The 21,086-nt window shown below is 47.5% G+C and overlaps 7 protein-coding genes across 7 annotated transcripts; 4 read left to right on the top strand and 3 right to left on the bottom strand.

The window, feature by feature from the left end:
• Nucleotides 1–777: 777 nt before the first annotated feature.
• N7518_005648 (acyl-CoA carboxylase subunit beta) lies at nucleotides 778–2,705 on the bottom strand (the record flags this gene model as incomplete). Its single annotated transcript, XM_057186575.1, has 7 exons — nucleotides 778–1,294; nucleotides 1,343–1,436; nucleotides 1,490–1,740; nucleotides 1,793–2,103; nucleotides 2,156–2,226; nucleotides 2,278–2,472; nucleotides 2,522–2,705. The coding sequence occupies 7 exons, from the start codon at nucleotides 2,703–2,705 to the stop codon at nucleotides 778–780; spliced, it is 1,623 nt and encodes a 540-aa protein (XP_057043345.1).
• Nucleotides 2,706–3,034: 329 nt separating this feature from the next.
• On the top strand, nucleotides 3,035–4,982 carry N7518_005649 (uncharacterized protein; the record flags this gene model as incomplete). Its single annotated transcript, XM_057186576.1, has 5 exons — nucleotides 3,035–3,386; nucleotides 3,445–3,723; nucleotides 3,776–3,815; nucleotides 3,873–4,582; nucleotides 4,645–4,982. The coding sequence occupies 5 exons, from the start codon at nucleotides 3,035–3,037 to the stop codon at nucleotides 4,980–4,982; spliced, it is 1,719 nt and encodes a 572-aa protein (XP_057043346.1).
• A 432-nt stretch (nucleotides 4,983–5,414) lies between these two features.
• On the top strand, nucleotides 5,415–7,266 carry N7518_005650 (uncharacterized protein; the record flags this gene model as incomplete). The annotated part of the gene is made up of 2 exons (XM_057186577.1): nucleotides 5,415–5,842; nucleotides 5,901–7,266. The coding sequence occupies 2 exons, from the start codon at nucleotides 5,415–5,417 to the stop codon at nucleotides 7,264–7,266; spliced, it is 1,794 nt and encodes a 597-aa protein (XP_057043347.1).
• A 721-nt stretch (nucleotides 7,267–7,987) lies between these two features.
• N7518_005651 (uncharacterized protein) lies at nucleotides 7,988–8,887 on the bottom strand (the record flags this gene model as incomplete). The annotated part of the gene is made up of 1 exon (XM_057186578.1): nucleotides 7,988–8,887. One exon carries the CDS (start codon nucleotides 8,885–8,887, stop codon nucleotides 7,988–7,990), a length of 900 nt encoding a protein of 299 aa, XP_057043348.1.
• An 801-nt stretch (nucleotides 8,888–9,688) lies between these two features.
• Nucleotides 9,689–13,263, top strand: N7518_005652 (transcriptional regulator family TF; the record flags this gene model as incomplete). The annotated part of the gene is made up of 9 exons (XM_057186579.1): nucleotides 9,689–9,901; nucleotides 9,949–10,193; nucleotides 10,253–10,581; nucleotides 10,636–11,549; nucleotides 11,607–11,919; nucleotides 12,118–12,193; nucleotides 12,248–12,846; nucleotides 12,902–13,139; nucleotides 13,197–13,263. Coding segments are annotated over 9 exons (2,994 nt in total), but the record flags the coding sequence as incomplete, so codon positions are not given.
• Nucleotides 13,264–14,041: 778 nt separating this feature from the next.
• Nucleotides 14,042–15,498, top strand: N7518_005653 (acyl-CoA dehydrogenase family protein; the record flags this gene model as incomplete). Its single annotated transcript, XM_057186580.1, has 4 exons — nucleotides 14,042–14,215; nucleotides 14,281–14,590; nucleotides 14,642–14,959; nucleotides 15,020–15,498. The coding sequence occupies 4 exons, from the start codon at nucleotides 14,042–14,044 to the stop codon at nucleotides 15,496–15,498; spliced, it is 1,281 nt and encodes a 426-aa protein (XP_057043350.1).
• A 416-nt stretch (nucleotides 15,499–15,914) lies between these two features.
• On the bottom strand, nucleotides 15,915–18,389 carry N7518_005654 (acetyl/propionyl/methylcrotonyl-CoA carboxylase subunit alpha; the record flags this gene model as incomplete). Its single annotated transcript, XM_057186581.1, has 2 exons — nucleotides 15,915–18,117; nucleotides 18,181–18,389. 2 exons carry the CDS (start codon nucleotides 18,387–18,389, stop codon nucleotides 15,915–15,917), a joined length of 2,412 nt encoding a protein of 803 aa, XP_057043351.1.
• Nucleotides 18,390–21,086: the final 2,697 nt, after the last annotated feature.

Here is a 21,086-nt window from a genome sequence, read left to right on the forward strand (position 1 = left end):
ATTTTGAGCAAAAAGATTCGTTCTTAGATATAACTCTCCCCGCTTTGAGTCAAGGAAGAACTGCGGAGTTTGGGCTCGGGAGTACCAGCACAAGCCTATCAGATTGGCCCATTATGGGAAGAGGGGGCAAGATCTAGGCTTATGAGCTAAAACTAGATGGGCTAATCGATGGAGAATGAGGGCTAAATACGAGATTTAGGGCTATATCATACAGCGTTGTTCCTTTCTTGTGCATTGCATTTATTGCACATAACTAACGTTGATCTGGGGCAAGTAGAGGGAATTTATTAATATAAGTTATCACCATTAAATAAATACGCTGAAACCGTTTGAATATTAATAGAAACAATATCCTATGTTGTACTCCGTATGCGCCACTCTATTCTATTGTTCATCAATTCCCCGACGCACACGTGGCTCCAGCCCCGCCTATCTGACAGCGAACGCACTCTCAGAAATTGAGCAACTGGTCTTCATCTTCTCGGATACCACAGGAGTCCAGACTTGGGAGTTATGTATCGGTCCCATTATTCGCCCGGAAAATGAATGAGGTATTTGAAGCCGGCGGGAGGGCTAGAAATAGGGGATTGCTAATGACTCTCCCTCAGTACCGCCTTCCATATTAGGTACAACCATATATCCTGCCATAGTTCTTGCCGTCGAGGTAAAAGCGGTACCCGATTAGGAAGGTGCATGGGTCAGAATATCGCTTTGTAAAAGATTCATTCAGTCTTGTTAACATGCACTGTAATATTGATAGTATACTATTTGATAAATTCAAATTCGTGCCAACAAATTATGTGTCTGAGTTCCATTCACTCCTGGTTGCGACACCACCTCCAGACACATTCCCAGAACATCGCGCGTGTCTCTCGGATCGATAATTCCATCGTCAATCAACATCGAGCTAGTAGAATAGCATTCTGCATCTTTCGCGACTCTGTCTCTGAAACTAGTCACCTGCTTCTTGAGCTTTTCCGGCGAAAGAGTCAGACCCTTGGACTTGGCACTGGCTATCTGCACATTTTCCATAACACCAGACAGCTGATCTGGGCCCATCACACTGCAACGGCCAGTAGGCCATGAAAACAAGAATCTGGGGCTATAGGCACGGCCACACATTGCATAGTTACCAGCTCCGTATGAAGCGCCCAAAATGATCGAAATATGAGGCACGGTGGAGCAACTGACCGCCGAAACGAGTTGTGCACCCATTTTGATGATTCCAGCGTGCTCGGCCTTAGCCCCGACCATAAAGCCGGTGACATTGTGAAGGAAAATTATGGGAGTATGTCTGGTTTTGTCAGTATTTGAAACTTTGAGTTTCCTGTCTGAGGCTTACTGTTGATTGCACATGCGAATGAACTGAGTGGCTTTCGCCGCCTCATTGGGATTGATGACGGAGAGCTGGTTGGCAACGATACCAACAGGGAAGCCTAAAAAAATCAAATTAGCGAACGGACTATCAACTTCGCTAGTTTGGTCCTACCCATAATATGAGCCGACGCAGTGATCATATTCGGGCCGTATTTGGGTTTGAAGACCGAGAGACGGGAGTCATCCACGATACGCAACAAAACCTCACGCATGTCAAATGGCTTTCGGATATCCGGGTTCACGATTGATAGCACATCCTCAATGGGGTATCTCGGGGGCAGTGACCCAATCAACCCGGGCACTGAGGGGACACGTGCTTGAAGGGAAGCTACCCACTCTCGTGATTTGTGAATAGCATCGAACCTATATGCCCGAGTTAGTATAAGAACTTTGGAAAAGACTAGATTCATCGCACTCATCAGACGCAATTTGGTCTGCAAGACCGGTTGTTATTGCGTGAACTTTGGCACCGCCCAGTTCTTCTGCCCCAATGACTTCACCAGTGGCCATCTTCACGAGCGGAGGCCCACCAAGGAAAGCTTGAGCTTGGTTCTCAACAAAAATCGTATAGTCCGACAACGCTGGATGGTACGCTCCTCCGGCCGTTGAGGATCCGAAAACAATAGCACATGAGGGCTTTCCATGTCGAGTTCGGAGGGCAAGATCGCGGAATAGCTGACCTCCTTTATGGAAAACTTTGAATTGTTGCGGCAAAAACACGCCGGCCTTTATCAATTAGAAATGTGAGTTTCAAAGTGTGTGATAATGTGTTACTTACCGATTGAACCAAAGAGATCAGTGGAAGGTCGTTCTCAAATGCAATCTCCATCATGCGGTTGACTTTCAGCACTGTCGCTAGTCAGCAATTTTATTTAGAATGTTCGGCTCGTTGCTTCATACCTGTCATCTCATTCCAAGCTCCTCCACTTTGGGTCGGAATATGAGACATAAGAAGGCATATGCGTCCACAAACATTTCCAATCCCGGCAATCAGATTGCCACATGGGGTGGAATTCTCATTGCCAAACCCGGTAAATGCTCCAAGTTCCAAGAATGGCGAGTCTTGGTCTAGCAATAGTGCGACACGGTCCCTTGCTAACGGCACGTTAACCGCGTTTCTTGTATAAACGGAGAGTGAACTCACGTAGCAGCTGACCCCGGCTGATGTGTCTTCGAAGAGAAACATCATTTCCTTCAGCAGAAACTTGCTTTAGAGCTTCCTCAAATCTGTCAAGCACAGGTGTCCAACTTTCTTTGTTTGCTTGAAACTGCGGACCCCGAAGATCGATATTTGTGTTTGCCACAGGAAACGACGATTCGGTCGCCATTTTGAAAAAATGGTTTAGATCTGCACACAATACGTATTTTCCTCAAAGTAAAATATATTTCAAGCAGAATGTGCCGCATCAAGAATGTCTAGGCCGAGTTTCTAAGGTTGACTTGAGTGGAGGCCGTCGGTCCGAACCCCGGAAGTACTACCGGGAGCGGTGCGGACCAGCTGGTGATAGTGTGGGGGAATGAGATGGAAGATCATTGAAATTGTATAATCTGGTAATTACATTTGTCTGATTGGAAGCTGCCTTTGAAATGTTATAATCAACCGCTTGTTCCCAACCTTTGACAAGTATACACCATTCCCTTAATCAAAATATCCCAAATGGATTCCAACCTCGCACTTGTCTATGGCCCTACAGAGCCCCAGCTATGTCTCAAGACTATGGGCGCTCTCATCAATGACCAGGCAGTCCAATTTGGCGACCGTCCTGCCGTTGTCTTCCCATGGCAGTCCGTCCGGCTGTCATATCGCCAACTGGCGGACCGGAGCAAAGCCCTAGCTCGAGCGATGCTTGAAATGGGACTGCACCATGGCGACTGTGTGGGTATCATGGCAGGCAACTGCTACCAATATGTTGAAGTTTTCCTTGCTGGTGCTCGAATCGGATGTCCTGTTGTTGTGCTGAACAATACATACACACCCGCAGAGCTTGAAAATGCCGTCCTAAGGAGTTGTAAGTCTGCTATGAGGGGGTTTTTTTTTTCAGAAGGCAACAGCTGATACAGTAAAAGCTTGCAAGGTTGTCTTCCATGCTATTAGCATCGGTTCTCGGGACCTGACAGGTCATATCAGAATACTTCAAGGGACACAATACCCAAATCCAGCACTCCCCGATCTGCGCCGAATTATCTCACTTGGAATTGGGGAATTCCAAACTGGAGCTGTTGAGGTTCAGCCCTATGACACGGTTACTTCGAATAGTCCTTCTGTGTCTATAAACAATGCGACACTCGAGCACGCAGAGAGACAGGTTACTCCCCAAGATGTGGTTAACTTGCAATTTACTTCTGGTAAGTGACAACCGAAATCCAGATTTCAAACTGAATATTCACATATCTCAAGGAACCACGGGGTCTCCCAAAGCTGCTATGCTCACACATACGTATGTCCGTGAAATTGGTAACTATTTGGAGCATGCAAATTAATCAGTAACCTATAGGAACCTCATCAACAATGCACAATTTGTCGGAAGAGCAATGCAACTGACCCCGGAAGATGTGATTTGTTGCCCGCCACCCATGTTCCATTGCTTTGGTCTGGTGTTAGGATTTCTTTCATCATTTTTCTACGGAAGTTCAATCGTCTTTCCATCTGACTATTTCGATGTCGCAAAGGTAGTCGACGCTATCATCGACGAAGACGCCACGGTTCTTCTCGGCGTTCCAACCATGTATGTGGCCGAGTTAGAAGTGATGGCCAAGACAGGACAGAGACCCCGGCGGCTGCGGACAGGACTTGCATCTGGCTCAGCAGTCTCACAAAATCTCATGAATCAGCTGCGGGAGATTATGGGTGTCGAGAAAATGCTGATCGCATACGGAATGACAGAGACCAGTCCTGTTAGCTTTATTACTTCCCTGGACGATAGCGATGAGAAAGGTACAACAACTGTTGGTCGAGTCATTCCGCATACGGCTGCAAAGGTCATTGATGAAAAGGGCAATACCTTGGCTCGAGGGCAGCGAGGAGAGCTGTGCACGAGTGGGTTTGTGCTACAAAAGGGATATTGGAAGAATGAAGAGAAGACCAAGGAGGTGATGCGAAGAGACGAAAATGGCGTCTTATGGATGCACACTGGAGACGAAGCTATGATTGATTCGGATGGATATGCTCATATCACCGGTCGGATCAAGGATCTTATTATCCGAGGTACGCTCAATTCTCTGATGCAAATCCCCAAATCCGCTCTTACTGATACGTACTGCCAACAGGTGGAGAGAACATCTTCCCGCGAGAAATTGAAGAACGATTGATGTCCCATGCATCAGTCTCCGAAGCTAGTGTAGTCGGTATCAAGGATGAGAGATACGGTGAGGTCGTTGGCTGCTTCTTGAAGGCATCGGTGCATTTTCAGAAGCCCAGTATCCAAGAGCTCCAGCAGTTTGTCGGGGAGAGGCTTGGCCGACACAAAGCCCCCAAGCATGTATTTTGGCTTGGAGAGAAAGGTGTTGGTGAAGACTTCCCGAAGACTGGCAGTGGTAAGCATCAAAAACACATGATGCGGGACATTGGCAATCGGTTGGTGGGTATGTTCAAGGCAAAACTCTAGTATAGAACAGACAAATACATTCATTTGCATTACTATCTTCTAATATGGAGCTCTGTATGGATATATATCCCAATGAAGCTAGATTTCGAACGGGGACGAGAAAAAGCAATCACCTAGTATCAGGTTGGCACAAACATCAAAACAGCCCTTTTTCTCTCCGATTCAAAACCCCCTTGTCTTTGCGATGCCCCTTGATCTCCATTTTTGTCCCAAAAGGTATTGCCACGGAAATTTATGAGTTACGTACGTCCCGTCCGAGCTGGTCCACTTCTCGGTCCGAGATCCGGATACTAAGTTTCCCGCGTGGAGTGCTTTGGAGCGGACCGAAGCAGAATTGGAAAGAAGTTTAGTAATATACCTTGATTAACTATTCTATTGTATGATAACCGATATTGAAGTTCAACATTCTAAAATTGAGATCAAAATTCGACAATGGGTCCGGCTGTTCGAATTGTTGAAGTAGGTCCACGGGACGGCCTTCAGAACATCCGAGACACAATACCTACTTCAATTAAGCTGGAATTGATTCAACGGCTCCAGAAGACAGGCTTAAAAACCATTGAGCTGACATCAGTCGTCTCACCGAAAGCCATTCCTCAACTGGCGGATTGTCGTCAGGTCTTGCGTAACCCGGACATCAAGACACTCTTGAATAGCTCGCAACTTCGGCTTCCTGTTTTGGTTCCTAATGCGAAGGGACTTGAGATTGCCATACAGCACGGTGTTCGAGAGATTGCTGTGTTCATCAGTTCCACGGAAGGGTTTAGTAAAGCCAATATCAACTGCACTGTTGCGCAGGGAATCGAACGGGCTACTCAAGTGGCATCCCTGGCTATACGTTCTCAAATCGCTGTCAGAGGGTAAGCAAGCTGGTCCCATTCCCTTATCTTACAATATAGTGGCAACTAACCTAAACAGCTATGTGTCCTGCATTTTCGCTGATCCGTATGACGGTCCAACTCCATTACCAGCAGTCCTCCGCTGTGTAAAGGCCCTCCTAGATGCCGGCTGCTACGAGGTTAGCCTCGGGGATACCCTAGGCGTTGGCTCTCCTTCAAACGTGCGCGAGCTCATCAACTACCTGACCAGCAACGGTATCCCGCCAGAGAAGCTAGCAGGCCACTTCCACGACACTTATGGACAAGCCGTAGCAAACGCGTGGGAGGCCTTCAATAGCGGAATCCGAGTGTTCGACAGCAGTGTCGCCGGTCTGGGTGGATGCCCATTTGCACCAGGAGCAAAAGGAAACGTCGCCTCCGAGGACCTGGTTTACATGTTCCACAATGCGGGTATTTCAACAGGCATCGATCTCCCAAAGCTAGTCGAAACGGGTGTATGGATATCGAAACAACTTCTGAAGAACAACTCAAGTCGAGCCGGAACGGCTCTGGCAACCAAATTACAGCGGGCAGCCCCAAGCACACAATCCAAACCAAGAGCTCCCAGCCTCAAATGGGACCTTTGCAGCGAAACACAGGGTCTACAGATCTACCGATCAGGCGTGAACTTGAAAATTGTCCTCAACAGGCCCAAGAACGGAAACACCCTGACAGCAACCATGATCTCGGATTTGACATCGGTGATCTCAAATGCCAGTTCCGATCCCTTAACCTCCCGAATCATCATTACAGCCAATGGAAAATTCTTTTGCACGGGAATGGACCTCGGCAAGGGAAGCACAGCCGTTGGAGAAGGCGGATCGAGCAGCGACGCACAATTCACGGGTTTAACGCGACTCTTCGAGGCAATTGATCAATGTCCTAAAGTCACCATTGCGGCGGTGAATGGGCCTGCGTTTGGGGGTGGAGTTGGTTTAGCTTTCTCGTGTGATATACGGACATTTACACAAGGAGCGGATGTCACGCTGAGCGAGGTGAAGCTAGGACTTTGTGCGGCAACGATATCCAAATATGTTATTCGAGAATTGGGGGTTGCATTTGCACGAGAGGTGATGCTTTCTGCGAGAGCGGTTACTCCTGGTGAGTTGAAGGGGTTGGGAATTATTTCTGAGATTGCCTCGGACCAGGAGAATCTGCGGGTTAGAGTTGATGAGCTTTTGATTCGCCTTAAAGCTGCTTCGCCTAATGCTTCGCGGATGTCGAAGGAATTGGTTCGACTTGCCTGGGCGCATGGAGGAGGTGATGCACAAGCTGCTGGGATTAAGGGGCTGTTTAAGGAGATGATGCGGTCTGATGCAGATGGAGCATATGGCGTGAAGGAATTCCAGGCGAAGAGGAAGGTAGATTGGGATGCCTATGTTCTAGGGCCGAAGCCCAAGCTGTAAAGGACCAGATTGTTTGGTTTTAGCTAGTATAGACATTTAACCAAGGAATATGGACAATATTTGAACTCTTCTACGAGTCTTCTACAACTCTTCTACGGCTGCTGAAATCCACCTCGAACGAATCAGTAGATGGATCGAAGCCAAACCCGTTTTGTGGTAAAGGAAGTGAGTAAATCTATGAACTCCTGAATTTGGATCGATTACTAATGAAAAGAAAGGGAATTAGTTAATTATAGTTCTACTATCATTTTTACTATCTTTCTCAGAGAAGACTGCTCGGTTACCTTACTTTCTAGGAAAAAGAGATATACGCTAAGTATGATAGTAGCATTAATAACGGTAAAGATAATGTATTAACGGCTTCCGATCGTAGAGAAACCAAAAGGAGTTACCTAAGCTATCAAAAAACTGAAAGCCCACATGGTAGCAGTGGATACCGCGTTCACTGCGGCGCGGACCTGAAGTAGTACCATTTCCGCAGCATAGAGGAATGTTAGGCCGCAATAGCTAACCGTAAAGATGAATTGAAGGCAGTACAGGAAGGCCACAGCCATGGCAAAAGCTCCGGTGGATTGGCTGCAGAGGGGGAGGTCGTGCCTGCGAGGCCTGCCATACAGATTGCCATGGCCCCAGCACTCCACAGCATGAGAGGGCGGCGGCCGAGACGATCAGTGGTGAAATAAGCGATGTAACCATAGAGGGGGAGATAGCTGTCTTCAAATCAGAGCAAGAACTCTGTCACAAAATTGAAGTTTTGCAGCCCAATAACCACGTCTCCCTCCCCTGGACCCGGGGGACGATCCTGGATTGCAACGAAGGGGAGGACCATAGGATCCCCATCCATAACCTTTGGCATTCCCGCAACTGGGTTTGGTGTCATATCCACGGACTGTGCACAATACGGTTGCTGAAGTCGTGCCGGCTGTCTGATCAGTGGTGGAATATTTGGGGTTTGTGCCTGGAGGGTCCGGATGTAATTTCGAGTTAGCGGGCGGGGAGCACCGCTCGGAGCCAACTGCCACTGCTCGAAGGAGACATAGTTTTTCCTAACAATGATGAGAACGACCATTCTGACATCACCTTCAGAATCTGCGAACCACTTCCGGGCATCTTGTCGAAGTCGACCAAGCGATTCTGATACACCTGTTTCGATTATAAGTGTTGGGTAGCCGACGTTTCCAATCGGATGAGTGCAACGAGAGGGAGGTGCATATCCATTATCCGCTTCTTTGCCCTTCCTCATCCCTGATCGGTAAGTTGTCGATCCGATCCAAGCCGTTCCTTCGCTAGGGACACCCATAGCCTTGTAAGAATCTCGAATCACTTCAGTGAACTTATCAGTGGCGACCTCATGTTCGCTGCGGGGGACGACCTTGATCAGGCCGGTAGAGCCCTCCCATTGAAATCGAAATGCGATTCCCCCAAGACCGCCGTGGTCGCTTGTAAGTGCTTCGATTACCGGTGTTGATAGACCGAGCACCACTATCCATTGATTTCCGTCTGTATGTTCCTCGAACCATTTGGAGATCTGGAGTGCCTCTAGACGCAGGCGCCTCAGTCGTGAAAATGAGACCACATGACCTTGAGGTAGGTCAGACATGAGCGTGGGGTTCTCTGACATCGGAAGTAGAATTCTGTCAGCATGTGGATTCAGAGGAGGGTTTCATCGACGAGATATCACAGATTCTACTGAATCAGTGGGTCCAGGATCTCTGATGATGGGTGACATAATGGAAATAAAGAGGGTGACGTAAGTTAGTTAAGGTTAATGTAGGTAGAATATTTTCAGACGCAAGGTTAAATCCAGAAGAACGTTTTCAAGGCGGTATTAGCGATTTTGCTCTGCTTTGAAATATGATGAGAGTAAGTCGTTAGGTAGGAGTAGAGAGGAGAACAAGAAGAATGGAAGGCAGGGACACCTTCTTATAGTTATCTGTTGTGGTGGTCCCGTGCCGATCACATGCTGATGCCTTGTTTGTCAGGCTTCACATGGCTGTTAACTAGTTAACTAGATCTTGATCATTGTAGAGAATCTATCCTTCTTCATCTCTCTCTCGCTCCAAGAGGTTATAGGCCCTCTCTCCATCCCATCAGCATTGTCCTCCCTTTGCTAAAATTTCATCAAAAACCATCAATTTTCATTTCTATCAGTTCCAGCCACCAAAGGGCGCTGTAACTCGCCTCATAAGCGGTCGTCCATAGCTTAGACAGCTCGCCTTATAAGCGGCTGCCCTGGAACCTTGGGCGGATTTATACTTTCCGCCGGTCCGGGGTACCCGAAAGAGCCGTCCCCACAAACTCTTCCCCGCACTGGGGGAGTTCATCCTTCCCACCTTGGAACTTCTCCTGACTCAACCCCGGCCATGGACATGATAGATTCAGGTGGTATTAAGCGGATACGACAGGCTTGCGCTAACTGCAGGTAAAATTCCTCCGTCGGCTCTTTTTTGCCAATGCTGATCACAAACCCTCTAGGCGCAAAAAGACCAAATGCACAGGAGACCGTCCTATCTGCTCCCACTGTCGTCGTAATCATCTAGCCTGTATCTACGAACCATACTCGGCCACTCTGGCGGAGAATCCTCCTGCGCCTAATCCGGTCATATCACTGCCGCCAGTCGAGAATAATAATAATGTCAGTTGGGAATTCCTGGGCACTGTTGCATTATATTGATTTAGCAGCAGGTTGAACTTTTGCAAAGAATCAGCACAATCGAGTCAAGGCTTGCGGAGCTCAGCGGAAAGACAACTCAGCAGTACGATATTCATGTCGATTTTAGTTACCAATTCTTGATACTGATTCTAGGGGTTTCTAGGAATATAACGTCTCGTTTTTCACACACACAAGGCCACGTCTATTTATCACCAGAGGTTAATACCTTGTCACAGCGAGTGCCGTCGCCACCACCTACCTTTCAAGATCATGAGTTCGTGTTCTATTTTATACTCCTGAAGAAATTTGGCCCTGTACTAAGCGTACGGATAGACTCCTCCCTCCACCACACGTCCTACGCTCAGTAATCGACACGTACTTTTTACGCGTCCACAACCAACCCTACTCCTATTTCCATGAACCCTCTTTTCGCCAGAAGTTAGAAAGCAACTCTCTACCAAAATGTTTGATCTTGGCAGTGCTTTCATCCGCTGTACGATTCTCGACCCACGAATTCTACGCGAATCAGACGCGCGACGCATCACAAAAGTACGCGAGAGAGTCATGGCTGTCAGTTCTGGCAGACCATTTGACGATGGAAGACAGTCTGAATGTTCATGTGGTACAGACGGTAAACTTGCTTGCAGTGGTTGATTATACAGGTAAGATGGATGGACACTCTAATTTACTTCCTGCTAACATTGTGACTATTTCAGCCGGTCGCGCCCGGTCGGGATGGCTCAAAATTGGCCTTGCAGCCCGGATATCTCAAGACTTGAACCTAATGTCGGAACCTGATCAATGGCTCTCTTATTCAGAACAAGAAGAGCATCGACGGGCCTTTTGGTCAATTTACCTCCTTGATAAATTGATCTCCTGTGGCCGATCTCGACCGCTTATCATTCTAGATGAGGATTGCGAAGTTCAACTTCCATGCGACGAGCACACTTTTCGACATGGAGAAAGGAGACAGACGAGTACAATCGATCAGTTGTTGAACTGGAACTCGAAGTTTGACGAAAGCCCCAGTCCGTTTTCACTCGTTCTTTTGATGGCGTCGATATTTGGCCGATGCACACGATACGTTCACCAGAGTAAGAATATGGACGAGATTCCACCATGGGATCCAAAGTCAGAGTTCTCTGCAATCAATTCCTCTTTGCTACTCTTAGAATCATATTCTAAGAGTTTAAACTGGCAACTTTCGGATGTCCTCTACGGAAGCGTTCAGGTAGATGGAACAGTCAACCGACAGGAGATAGGCCAGCTTATATTTGCCCACACTCTTTTCCACCTGTGTCACTGCCTGCTAAACCATCCGTTCCTCGTGAGACGATGGCTCAAACCTTTCGGGGCCAAGGCCCCAGCTAGTTTTTCCTCCCGCGCCCTTCAAGATGGATGCGACCATGCGAAACAGCTTATGGATCTCATAAAGCAGGCTACGGACCATGGCTGCCTTGTTGAATCCTCATTCTATGCATATTGCATAGCTGTAGCTGGGGGGATTCACTCTCTAGCCGTACACTTCAATCGGAACAAGGGCCGCGAGTCGGACAGTTCGCACTACTTGCAACAGAGCCTAGACTCTTTGGAGAGATTAGCAAAGCCTTGGACCCACGCAGGAAATATAGTAAGTTTGCCTCTGCTCAGTGAAGAAATGTCTACTACTAACACGTTTTTGATTCAGGCTATCTCGCTGCGAGAATTCCATTCCATTTCTCATGCTTTCGCTGTCCTCCTGGACCCACGTCACTTGATGGATGAGTTAGACTTTGGGTCCGAAGAGATCATGTGGTCGATGATTGATTATGCGATAATGGGCGCTGATCCCAGCAAAAAGCAACTCTCACCCAAATCCGCAGCGAACATACCGTCTCCCACATCGTGGGTTCTTGGCGCCGGAATTCTGGGACAACCGGGATATGACAGCCCCAATGGGAATATCTTTGGGGGTCTCACGCCCTCAATGCGACTTGAGGAAGTCGAACAATTTCTGAACTGTAGCCCGGGAATGAGGAACATTATCTAAATTGAAAATGAGTTTTCGGACGGAGATTTGCGACTTTCGCGGGCTCGGTCCGTCCGGTCCGATGACATATTTCACGCATATCGACTAGGATGGCTGGATAATAAGTAGATTCTCGGAGCAAAAAAGAGGAAGGTTGAACGAAATATCCTCATGGCTCAACAACATCAAGCGTCACCCTGGGAGGGTGTCATCTCGGGTACGACGGCGGCCATTCTGGCTAGTGTGATTGTATACCCTCTTGATATGTATGATTATGGACCAATAGCATGCTTTCTTGAATAATTCTAAGTCTATTCTAGTGTTAAAACCCAGTTACAAGTTCAAGTTCAACGGCAGAAGCAGCAAGATGCCAACGATCGAGAAAAACAAACCGACACATCAGAAAATCCTACAGCCCACGCTCATCATGACAACTTCATCGATGCAATCAGCTACATACTTCGCGAAGAAGGTATTCTTGGTCTATACAGTGGCTTGGGAAGTTCAATCCTCGGCACGGCGTCAATGAACTTTGCCTATTTCTACTGGTCAACAACCGCGCAAAGGTTACAACAATCAGCATGGCGCAAATATGGAATCTCCGACACAAACAGTATCGCCAAGGAGCTGGGTCTAGGCGCAATTGGTGGTGCAATGGCCCAACTATGCACAAACCCAATCGCAGTGATATCTACACGGCAGCAAACCCGTAAAGCAACTGATCGGCAACGATCAATGTGGGAGACAATGGTGGAAATTATCCAGAGTGAAGATGGCTGGACCGGACTTTGGAGAGGCTTCAAGGTCAACTTGATCCTTGTCATCAATCCCATGATTACATATGGTGTTTACCAACGGTTGAAGGGGGTTCTACTTGGACTGAAGAAGACAAAGGGACTTGGATCTGCTGATGCTTTCTGTACGTCTCTTCGATATATTTCTCGGGCTGTCTGCTAACAGGACTACTTTATTAGTGCTCGGCGCTTTATCAAAAGTTCTAGCGACCATCACCACGCATCCGCTAATCGTTGCTAAGACAATGCTGCAATGCAAACCGCCAGATTGTCGGAATGGTAAACCGTTCTCGGGATTTACCGAAGTTCTTGTTTACATTGTCAAGAATGAAGGCCTCTTGAGACTATACAAGGGCTTGGCGCCGCAGATTATCAAGGGCTTTTTGGTCCAAGGGTTGATGATGATGTTGAAAGAACGGTATGCCCCAGTACTCTTTTCAATTTCGATATCACACATCTAATATAACATTTTTAGGACTGAGATTCTGATCAGAAGAGCAATACTACTTAATAGGAAGCAGCGGCTAGCTTCTCTAAAGTAAGGAATTAGGGGCCTGGGATCATCAACTAGGCTAGAACTTCGTTCATTCGCGTTGATCCGGAGTCGGCGGGATAATTTATTACATTAAATGATTTTGATTGCTGCAATCAATTCTTGCTCATAGCATTGTGTCTGCTGTAATGCATAATTGACGTATGTGTATGTGTCTGTGGGATTTGCCATAGATGGTACATTTAGACTACTCATCCCAGGCCTAACACTTGTTTAATTCTAGAGAACTCTCACATGAAGTCACAAATACTTTGTTACATTAGACTTCTGTTACTTTAAACTACTGCTACTCAATATGAGTGGTCTGTTCATCCCTATGTGGTACTTCCAGCAGTTCGGCTTAAATCGTGCTTTCGCTTCAACCTATCGGTTCATAACTTTGTTCAAAACTAGAGATAAAAAGGCTAGAGCGAGAGCGACAAACCAATCCAATAATGTGGTCATCTTCACTAAGGAAATATCAAGAAGCTCGGAAGGATAGGGATCCCCGGTCCTTCGCCCCGGTCCGGCATTGTGGAGCGCGGTCCGGTCCCACAGTGGTGGTAGTTATTGTTGTATACTTTGTCGCTATTCTTACTAGAACACATTAATAACTATCCTTTCCTAGTTCCATATTCGCTCATTGCTTCAAAGTCCCAATTAGAGTGATAACGTTGCTCGCTTCCGCTCCGAGTTATATAACACAACATCCAAGTCACCCCAGCATTAAATTACAATTTCGTTTGATCCACTTTCTTCGAAGTCCCATTACCTATTTCATAAAGAATATGGCTTCTTTTTCCACTACCCCCTTCGCCGATCCTCTCTGGCTGAACCGCGGTTACAGTCCGTACTACAATGACTCGCATCGGCGACTTCAGAAAGAGGTCCGCGAGTATGTCGACACCTACATTGCGCCATTTTGCGAGGAATGGGAAAAGCAAGGCGTTGTACCACAGGAGGTATGTACAAGACTATATCAAGGACAAGGAGATGAATATCCGCTGAAGATTCCCTGAAATAATAGGTTCATAAGCGTCACGCGGAGCTCGGATACACTGCTGTCAGCTCCTTCCCACTTGCGGCCAACTATCTCAATGGTCAGCGGCTTCCTGGGGACATCAAGCCCGGAGACTGGGATGGCTTCCACGATATTGTCGTCATCGACGAATTAGCGCGCTGTGGATATCTCGGGATTGTCTGGGCATTGGGATGTGGTAACTCCATTGGAGGGCCGCCAGTGATCAACTTTGGCAATGATGAACAAAAGAGGAGATTTCTCCCGGATATGCTGAAAGGAAACATCCGATTCTGCTTGGGCGTGACCGAGCCTGACGGTAGGATTTCTGAAACACCCGATTGAGTACATTGACTAATTAAAAGAACAGCTGGATCGGACGTCGCTGGAATCACTACCACGGCGGAGAGAAATGGAGATGTCTATATTGTCAATGGAGCGAAGAAATGGATCACGAACGGCATTTTCGCAGACTATTGTACTGCCGCCGTCAGAACAGGAGGGGAGGGAACCCAGGGCATCTCCGCCCTGATAATCCCGCTGAAGGCCCCGGGAGTAACTTGCAAGAAGATTGAAAACTCCGGCGTCCATGCAAGTGGATCAACATACATTGAGTTCGACCAGGTAGAGGTGCCTGTGGCCAATCTGCTCGGTGTGGAGAACAAGGGTTTCCCTGTCATTATGAACAGTATGTTTCCCCTAGATAGCCACGGCTAGACCAAAGCCAGTTGTCCCTAACTCTTGACAGACTTCAACCATGAGCGACTCTGGCTCGCATGCACATCTCTCCGCATGGCGCGAATTTGCGCCGAGGATGCATACCAACACGCCATCAAACGCGAGACATTCGGGAAGAAGCTAATCGAAAACCAACTGATTCGCGCGAAGTTCAGTGCGATGGCCCGAGGCATTGACTCGGCATATTCCTGGATGGAACAACTAGTCTATATTTCCGAAACAGCCAAGAAGCAGGGCGTGGATGCTTCCATGGGAGGTCTCTTCGCAAATCTGAAGGTCTTGGCTGGGCAGACTCTGGAAAAGGTTAACAGGGAGGCCCAGCAAGTGATGGGTGGTCTTGGATATTCGAAAAATGGCCGCGGGGCAAGGATCGAGCAGGTCAGCCGTGATGTGCGGGTGATGGTTGTTGGTGGTGGCAGTGAAGAAATACTTTCAGAATTGGCTCTTAACCAGGAAGTTAAGAGTATGAAGAAGTTGAGTAAACTCTAGATATTTTGCTATGTTGTTTTTTAGTTCAAATCGATCTCACGTTTGCTCAAAGTGACTGAAGAATCGTTGCAAAAGTACAAGTCAAGAATTTCAACCTTCCATAGCTTTTCGATGACCCTTGGGAATAGGGAATTGTTGCTCGTGGATGTGAATTTACAGTACCGCCTTCCTGATCAAGTATCACTTATAATTCTGCTAGAGTTTAATATAAAGGCGGTATACAAATTGGGAGGCGGTAAGAAGAGCGGTAGGCAGAAGCAAGCGTCGAGGTAGGTGCTCAACCAAATTAGGAAGGCGGTACCGAAAATTCAAAGGGGTGAGAGCAACAATTCCCTAGGAATATCTTTGAGGGTTATACTGCTTGCCTTTTGGGATGGAATTGAAATTGTATTGACGAATATCGATTAATGAATATGCTAAACAATCGAGCAAAGAATCTTCCCTTCCTCTACCGCATCCCCGGTCTTCCAATCTGTTTGAAACTTCCCTGAAGCCGCGACTGAAATATTGACTTCCATCTTCATACTCTCAATAACCATAACCGAATCACCAGACTTGACTTCGTCTCCATTCTTTTTCAAGACTGAAAGAACTTTGCACGGCATGGGAGCTGCAACAGTCTTTTGCTCTGAACCCTTATTTGCCTTTGCAGCTGATCGATTACTCTCCGCAAATGAGAGCAGAGTATCGCGTTTGAATTCAACATGAGTTCCGATAGAGGGGAAATGACAGTAAATCCGTTGACCACAATCGACTTGTCCCGCGAAGGCATGGGCCCGTGTTGAAGGGATAGCTACATGAGCAGTGAGCTTTGATCCATTCACTGAAATGTCAATGGTGGATGTAAGCCAGGAATCGGGTAGAGCTGGGTTGCCGTGTGCAGGGACCCATGAGATAACTTGGACTTGGTATGCCGGAGAAGACGTTGCTTTGCCGGTGCGTAGTGCTTGACTGATTTCATTATATTGAGCGGAGATTTCTGCTGCGGCTGACACATCTTCATCGGTCGTGGTCTTTCCACTGGGGGTTGGGAAGAGATATACATCCTCAACGCCGGATGAAACCCCGGCTGGGCTTGCTTTCCAAATGCACATCACAGCATTTTCGGGTGCCGAATCAACCTCCTGTCCAGTCTGGCTAGGCCAATTGACCGTGGTTGCAACATCGCAATGGATATTGACTGGGTCGAACCTTTGGTTTCGGAATTGCATGCGGACATTTCGGAGAGGTTTGGGTCGTGACAAGACTGTGGCATAGTCTGGAAGTCGTCGGACTACCAAGCTTGGAAGAATTGAGGCGATCGTTTTGAACTCAGGCAGTCCCTGGACCGAAGGAGGCTGGAGAAGCTCGTTCAGGTGAGATGGAATGAACGCAGTCGTGTAGCTAGGATCACGGAACGCCGGGTTCAATAAACATGATCGCATGAAAAGTTGATTCGTCTTGACTCCAACGCAAGCGGTCTGCGCAAGAACTTGAGCCATTTTCTCAATAGCAAGCGCTCTTGTTGGAGCCCAAACAACAAGCTTGGCGATCATTGAGTCGAAATAGATAGATACTGATGACCCCGTTTGGATTGCTGTTTCATAGCGGATATCGCGGCCCGGGGCTAAAGGGCCACTTGCTGGTAGCCAGAGGTGGATCTTGCCATGCTCTGGGAAGAATTCCCTCTCGGGGTTCTCAGCACACAGCCGGCACTCGATTGCATGTCCATTCTGAGTGACATTCTCCAGCGTCGGAACGCTTCTCAGGCTGCCTCCAGCTGCAACGAACAGTTGTAAAGAAACAAGATCAACTCCTGTGACTTCTTCTGTGATCGGATGCTCTACCTGTAGCCGGGCATTGACTTCTAGAAAGTAGAATTGGTTTGTCTTGATATCGACCACAAACTCCACCGTACCAGCATTTTCATACCCAATAAGCCTGGCTACCCGGACAGCAGTTTCGCTCATCTTTTGTCGAGTCTCTTCTGTGAGAAAAGCACAAGGGGTTTCTTCAATGACCTTCTGGTGCCTTCGTTGCACAGAGCAATCCCTATCCAAAAAAGAAACCACATGTCCATGCGAGTCACCCATGATCTGAATCTCAACATGTTTGCTGCTCTCAATGAATTTCTCCAAGATACAATCATCTGAACCAAATGACCGACGAGCCTCGGATTGAGCTCTTTCCAGTTCAACCTTAAGCTGTCCCGCCTCGCGGACAATCCGCATACCCTTTCCACCGCCACCAGCGGAAGCCTTGAGCATGACCGGGAATCCAATCTCCGTAGCCACTTTACTCAAAGCCTCGGCATCTTGGCTAGACCCCGAGAATCCAGGGATTAGGGGGACCTCGGGAGCATGAGCGCGCAGATAATCCTTTGACGACCGTTTGTCGCCGAGGGTAGACATGGCGCTGGGGCTGGGGCCGATGAAGATGAGACCTGCGTCATGGACGTGCCGGGCAAAATCTGCGTTTTCGCTGAGATAGCCATATCCTGGGTGGATAGCTTGAGCACACGTTGAAAGAGCTGTTTGAACTAGTAGTTCGATGTCAAGAAACGGGTTGCGAGCACTGCGGTCAATGCTGCCAATGTTGATGGCTTCATCTGCCTCACGGACATGGAGGGAGGATGCATCTCTGGGTAGTCATTTTAGCGGTGTCCTCGATGATATGTTGGTAGCACGATTTCTGAGCACTCACTCGTCAACATAGACCGCCACGGATGTGATATTCAATTTCCGACATGTCTGGATAATGCGACAGGCGATTTCACCGCGGTTCGCAATCAAGACTTTTCGTATAATCGGTCTTCCATCTTTGCCTAAGGGTGGCTCTGCGACAAATAATGGCTTGCGAAGAACTGACACATCAGTGCCCTTCGGATCTTGGGTAAAAAAAGTAACGGCCATAGTGTGATCGCGGTATGTCAAAGAATGGGGTTTCTGGCGATTCAAAAGAAGCAGATAATCCTATAGGAAATACCAGCTCCATCACTTCACAATATCAAGTGTCCGAGCTCTTGCTCCGGACTCCACAACTTCGGTCCGACGTCCGCATATGTGTGGGGGAAGCCGAACCCGGACCGGTCAACCCGCACCACAATCTTTGCTTGGCCACGCGGAACTAGGGCCAATCGCTGCGAAAGATTGAAGATCCAATGTCGGGACTTTTAGGGCGCCTTAGCAAGGAGACCGTGGGAATTAAGACCACGCAGAATTCCTATACTATGCTGCGCGGATTTTAAGCACATTTAGTTGGGATTATTTTGTCCATCCTCCACAATTCCAATGCTAATACCATAAAGGTCGTCCAGTCTATATTAACGTATTATATCGGCCACGAAAGAAATATTGATATTAGTCATGGTATTGATCCTCGGCATCTGAGGAGCATATTCCCTAATGGATCGGATCAAGAGGCTTTGGGGTCAACTCTCTAAGTTCCGACTCGGAAATCAAAGAAGCGATTTTGCATATATCTTGAGATCCAATCTCACACAACTCGTTGGCAATCCGCGACCAGATATAGAACTTATCGCCAGATATGAAAATTGTTCCTAACGCTTCATTACCCTCCATCACCGGCTGTCCTGTTTGGAGACCATAGCACCGAGCAGTCTTTTGGCCTTCTGAGTCGGCGCCATCTCACTCTTCATAATAGACAGGGCTTGATGGACTCGAAGTCCAGCCAGGAGGAACGGTAAACTGGCAATTCTCAGGAACACGACCCAAAACGAGGGGGAGTTAGTCCATACTCACTGATGGCAGAGACCGTCACAGGGGGTAGAGTGGAGGGTTCAGAGGGAGTAATTATCGCAGCAGTATGCAGCGTTTCGTGCGGCATCAGGGACCAGAAGGATATTCTCGATGTCCTTCCACAGTACTGTGCCAAGGTATCGAGATCCTGGGTTGACGTAGAGAAGGCTATATTGGGATGGGTTTGCAGAGGATTTCCTGGAGTACTTCTATGATGACGACAGCGAATAGCAGTGCTATATTAAGTACTCTAGGAAGGCCTCTGCAAACTATTCGCTGTCGTCATCGTAGAATTATTCCAGGAAGTCCTCTGTAAACCCATCCCATAACTTCCTTCTCCACGTCATTTGCTTCTCGACCCAGATCTCGATACCCAAGCATAGTAACATGGAAGGGCATCGAGAATGTCATTTCAGGCACCAACTCTACAAAATCAGGCATTCGGCCACTGGCCGCTATACACCTTCGCAAGCGGTGACGATGCAACATATCAATTTAACCATTGTTTTGTGTCTCATAATAGATAGCAAAAGCAAACTTCTATACTGTACCGGCTCGAGAATGCGAAGTGAGATATCATGGGTAGACGAAGCTCTTGTGACTTTTTGAAGTATCTAAACCATGAAAATTCTTAAGATCAGACATGAGAGGCTGGGATGGAGAGCTCACCTGCTGTACGGCTCTGGAATTTTGACAATCTCGATGGCTTCAATGGCTTGAATTCGTCTCCAAACTTTACAGCTAGTCTAGCTTCCTCGTATATCGATCTTCCAAGGCAGACCACTCCACAGACAACAAAATGTGCTTGGCCTAGCAGGTTCGATCCCGGTCTCTCAAGTCCGATGACTTGGCCCCTTCTAAGATTTCACGAGGCTCAATATGCACCGTTTAAATCATCCCATTATCCATCTTGGTAACAAAAAGCAGGTTTTCGAAAATCTGGGTAGCTTTTCCACTCTTCTCCATACTCCATTGAAATTGTGTTTGAGTTCATCAATCTGTACACTTAGCAGGGTGCGTTGGCAGTGATTAATGTTAAAGGCTTACTTTTGCAGGGAATTGGAAGCCATTTCATCCATGTATTTTCGGCTGGGGGTTCCTCTGAAACAGGTGGTGTACGGTTGTATGATATCAACTCTATAGGCTCATGGGTTGAATGATAGCGCGGACTGGCTGGCACGGGTTGGGTCTCGATGATTGAATGCGCCCTGCACAATGATGAAGGAGGGTATGCAGGCAGTTCGAAATTGTTCATTACCGGTCCTGTCTCTTCCTCGTGCGTATCGTCTCGAGACGGATGAATATCCCAAAAGGAATCGGCAGAGGTATTCGGATGGCGGGTCAAGAAGTTGGACTGGGTAAAAAGCTACCCAGAAAGTGCGATAAAGAAGCCCATGGGATCTCACGCTACAATATAAATTGCTTTCTCAATGGAGACTCCGGACTTAGCAGGATCTCTGATCTTGTCGGTTGCATTCAATGGAATGATTTCAAAGTCGGCATTTGAAGGAAAATCCATAGTGAGGAGGTTTTGAGATGATTAGAAAAGATATGTAAAAGAAGAAACGTAGCTAGCTTTATATTCCTTCACAGGTCAGCCGTTGTACATCGCGACAACCGCAGGTAGACTGCAGACCGGCAAATATCCTTTGAGTCTCATGCCACCCTGGAGATGGTAAATTATCTCTGTATGTCGAGATTTAGTTAGCATGTAATGATTATGATGATCCATTATGAGCATAATCATGTTCCTCAATATAAAGTCGTATTCTACTCCACTCTGAGAAAAGATAGATTTGGGTCAGACTGAACCAGACGGAGAGAAAGCGATAGACGCGAAGTCAGAAATTG

This window comes from Penicillium psychrosexuale, assembly GCF_028828465.1.
Source record: "Penicillium psychrosexuale strain IBT 29551 chromosome Unknown utg000003l, whole genome shotgun sequence".
In the NCBI taxonomy this organism is placed as follows: domain Eukaryota; kingdom Fungi; phylum Ascomycota; class Eurotiomycetes; order Eurotiales; family Aspergillaceae; genus Penicillium; species Penicillium psychrosexuale.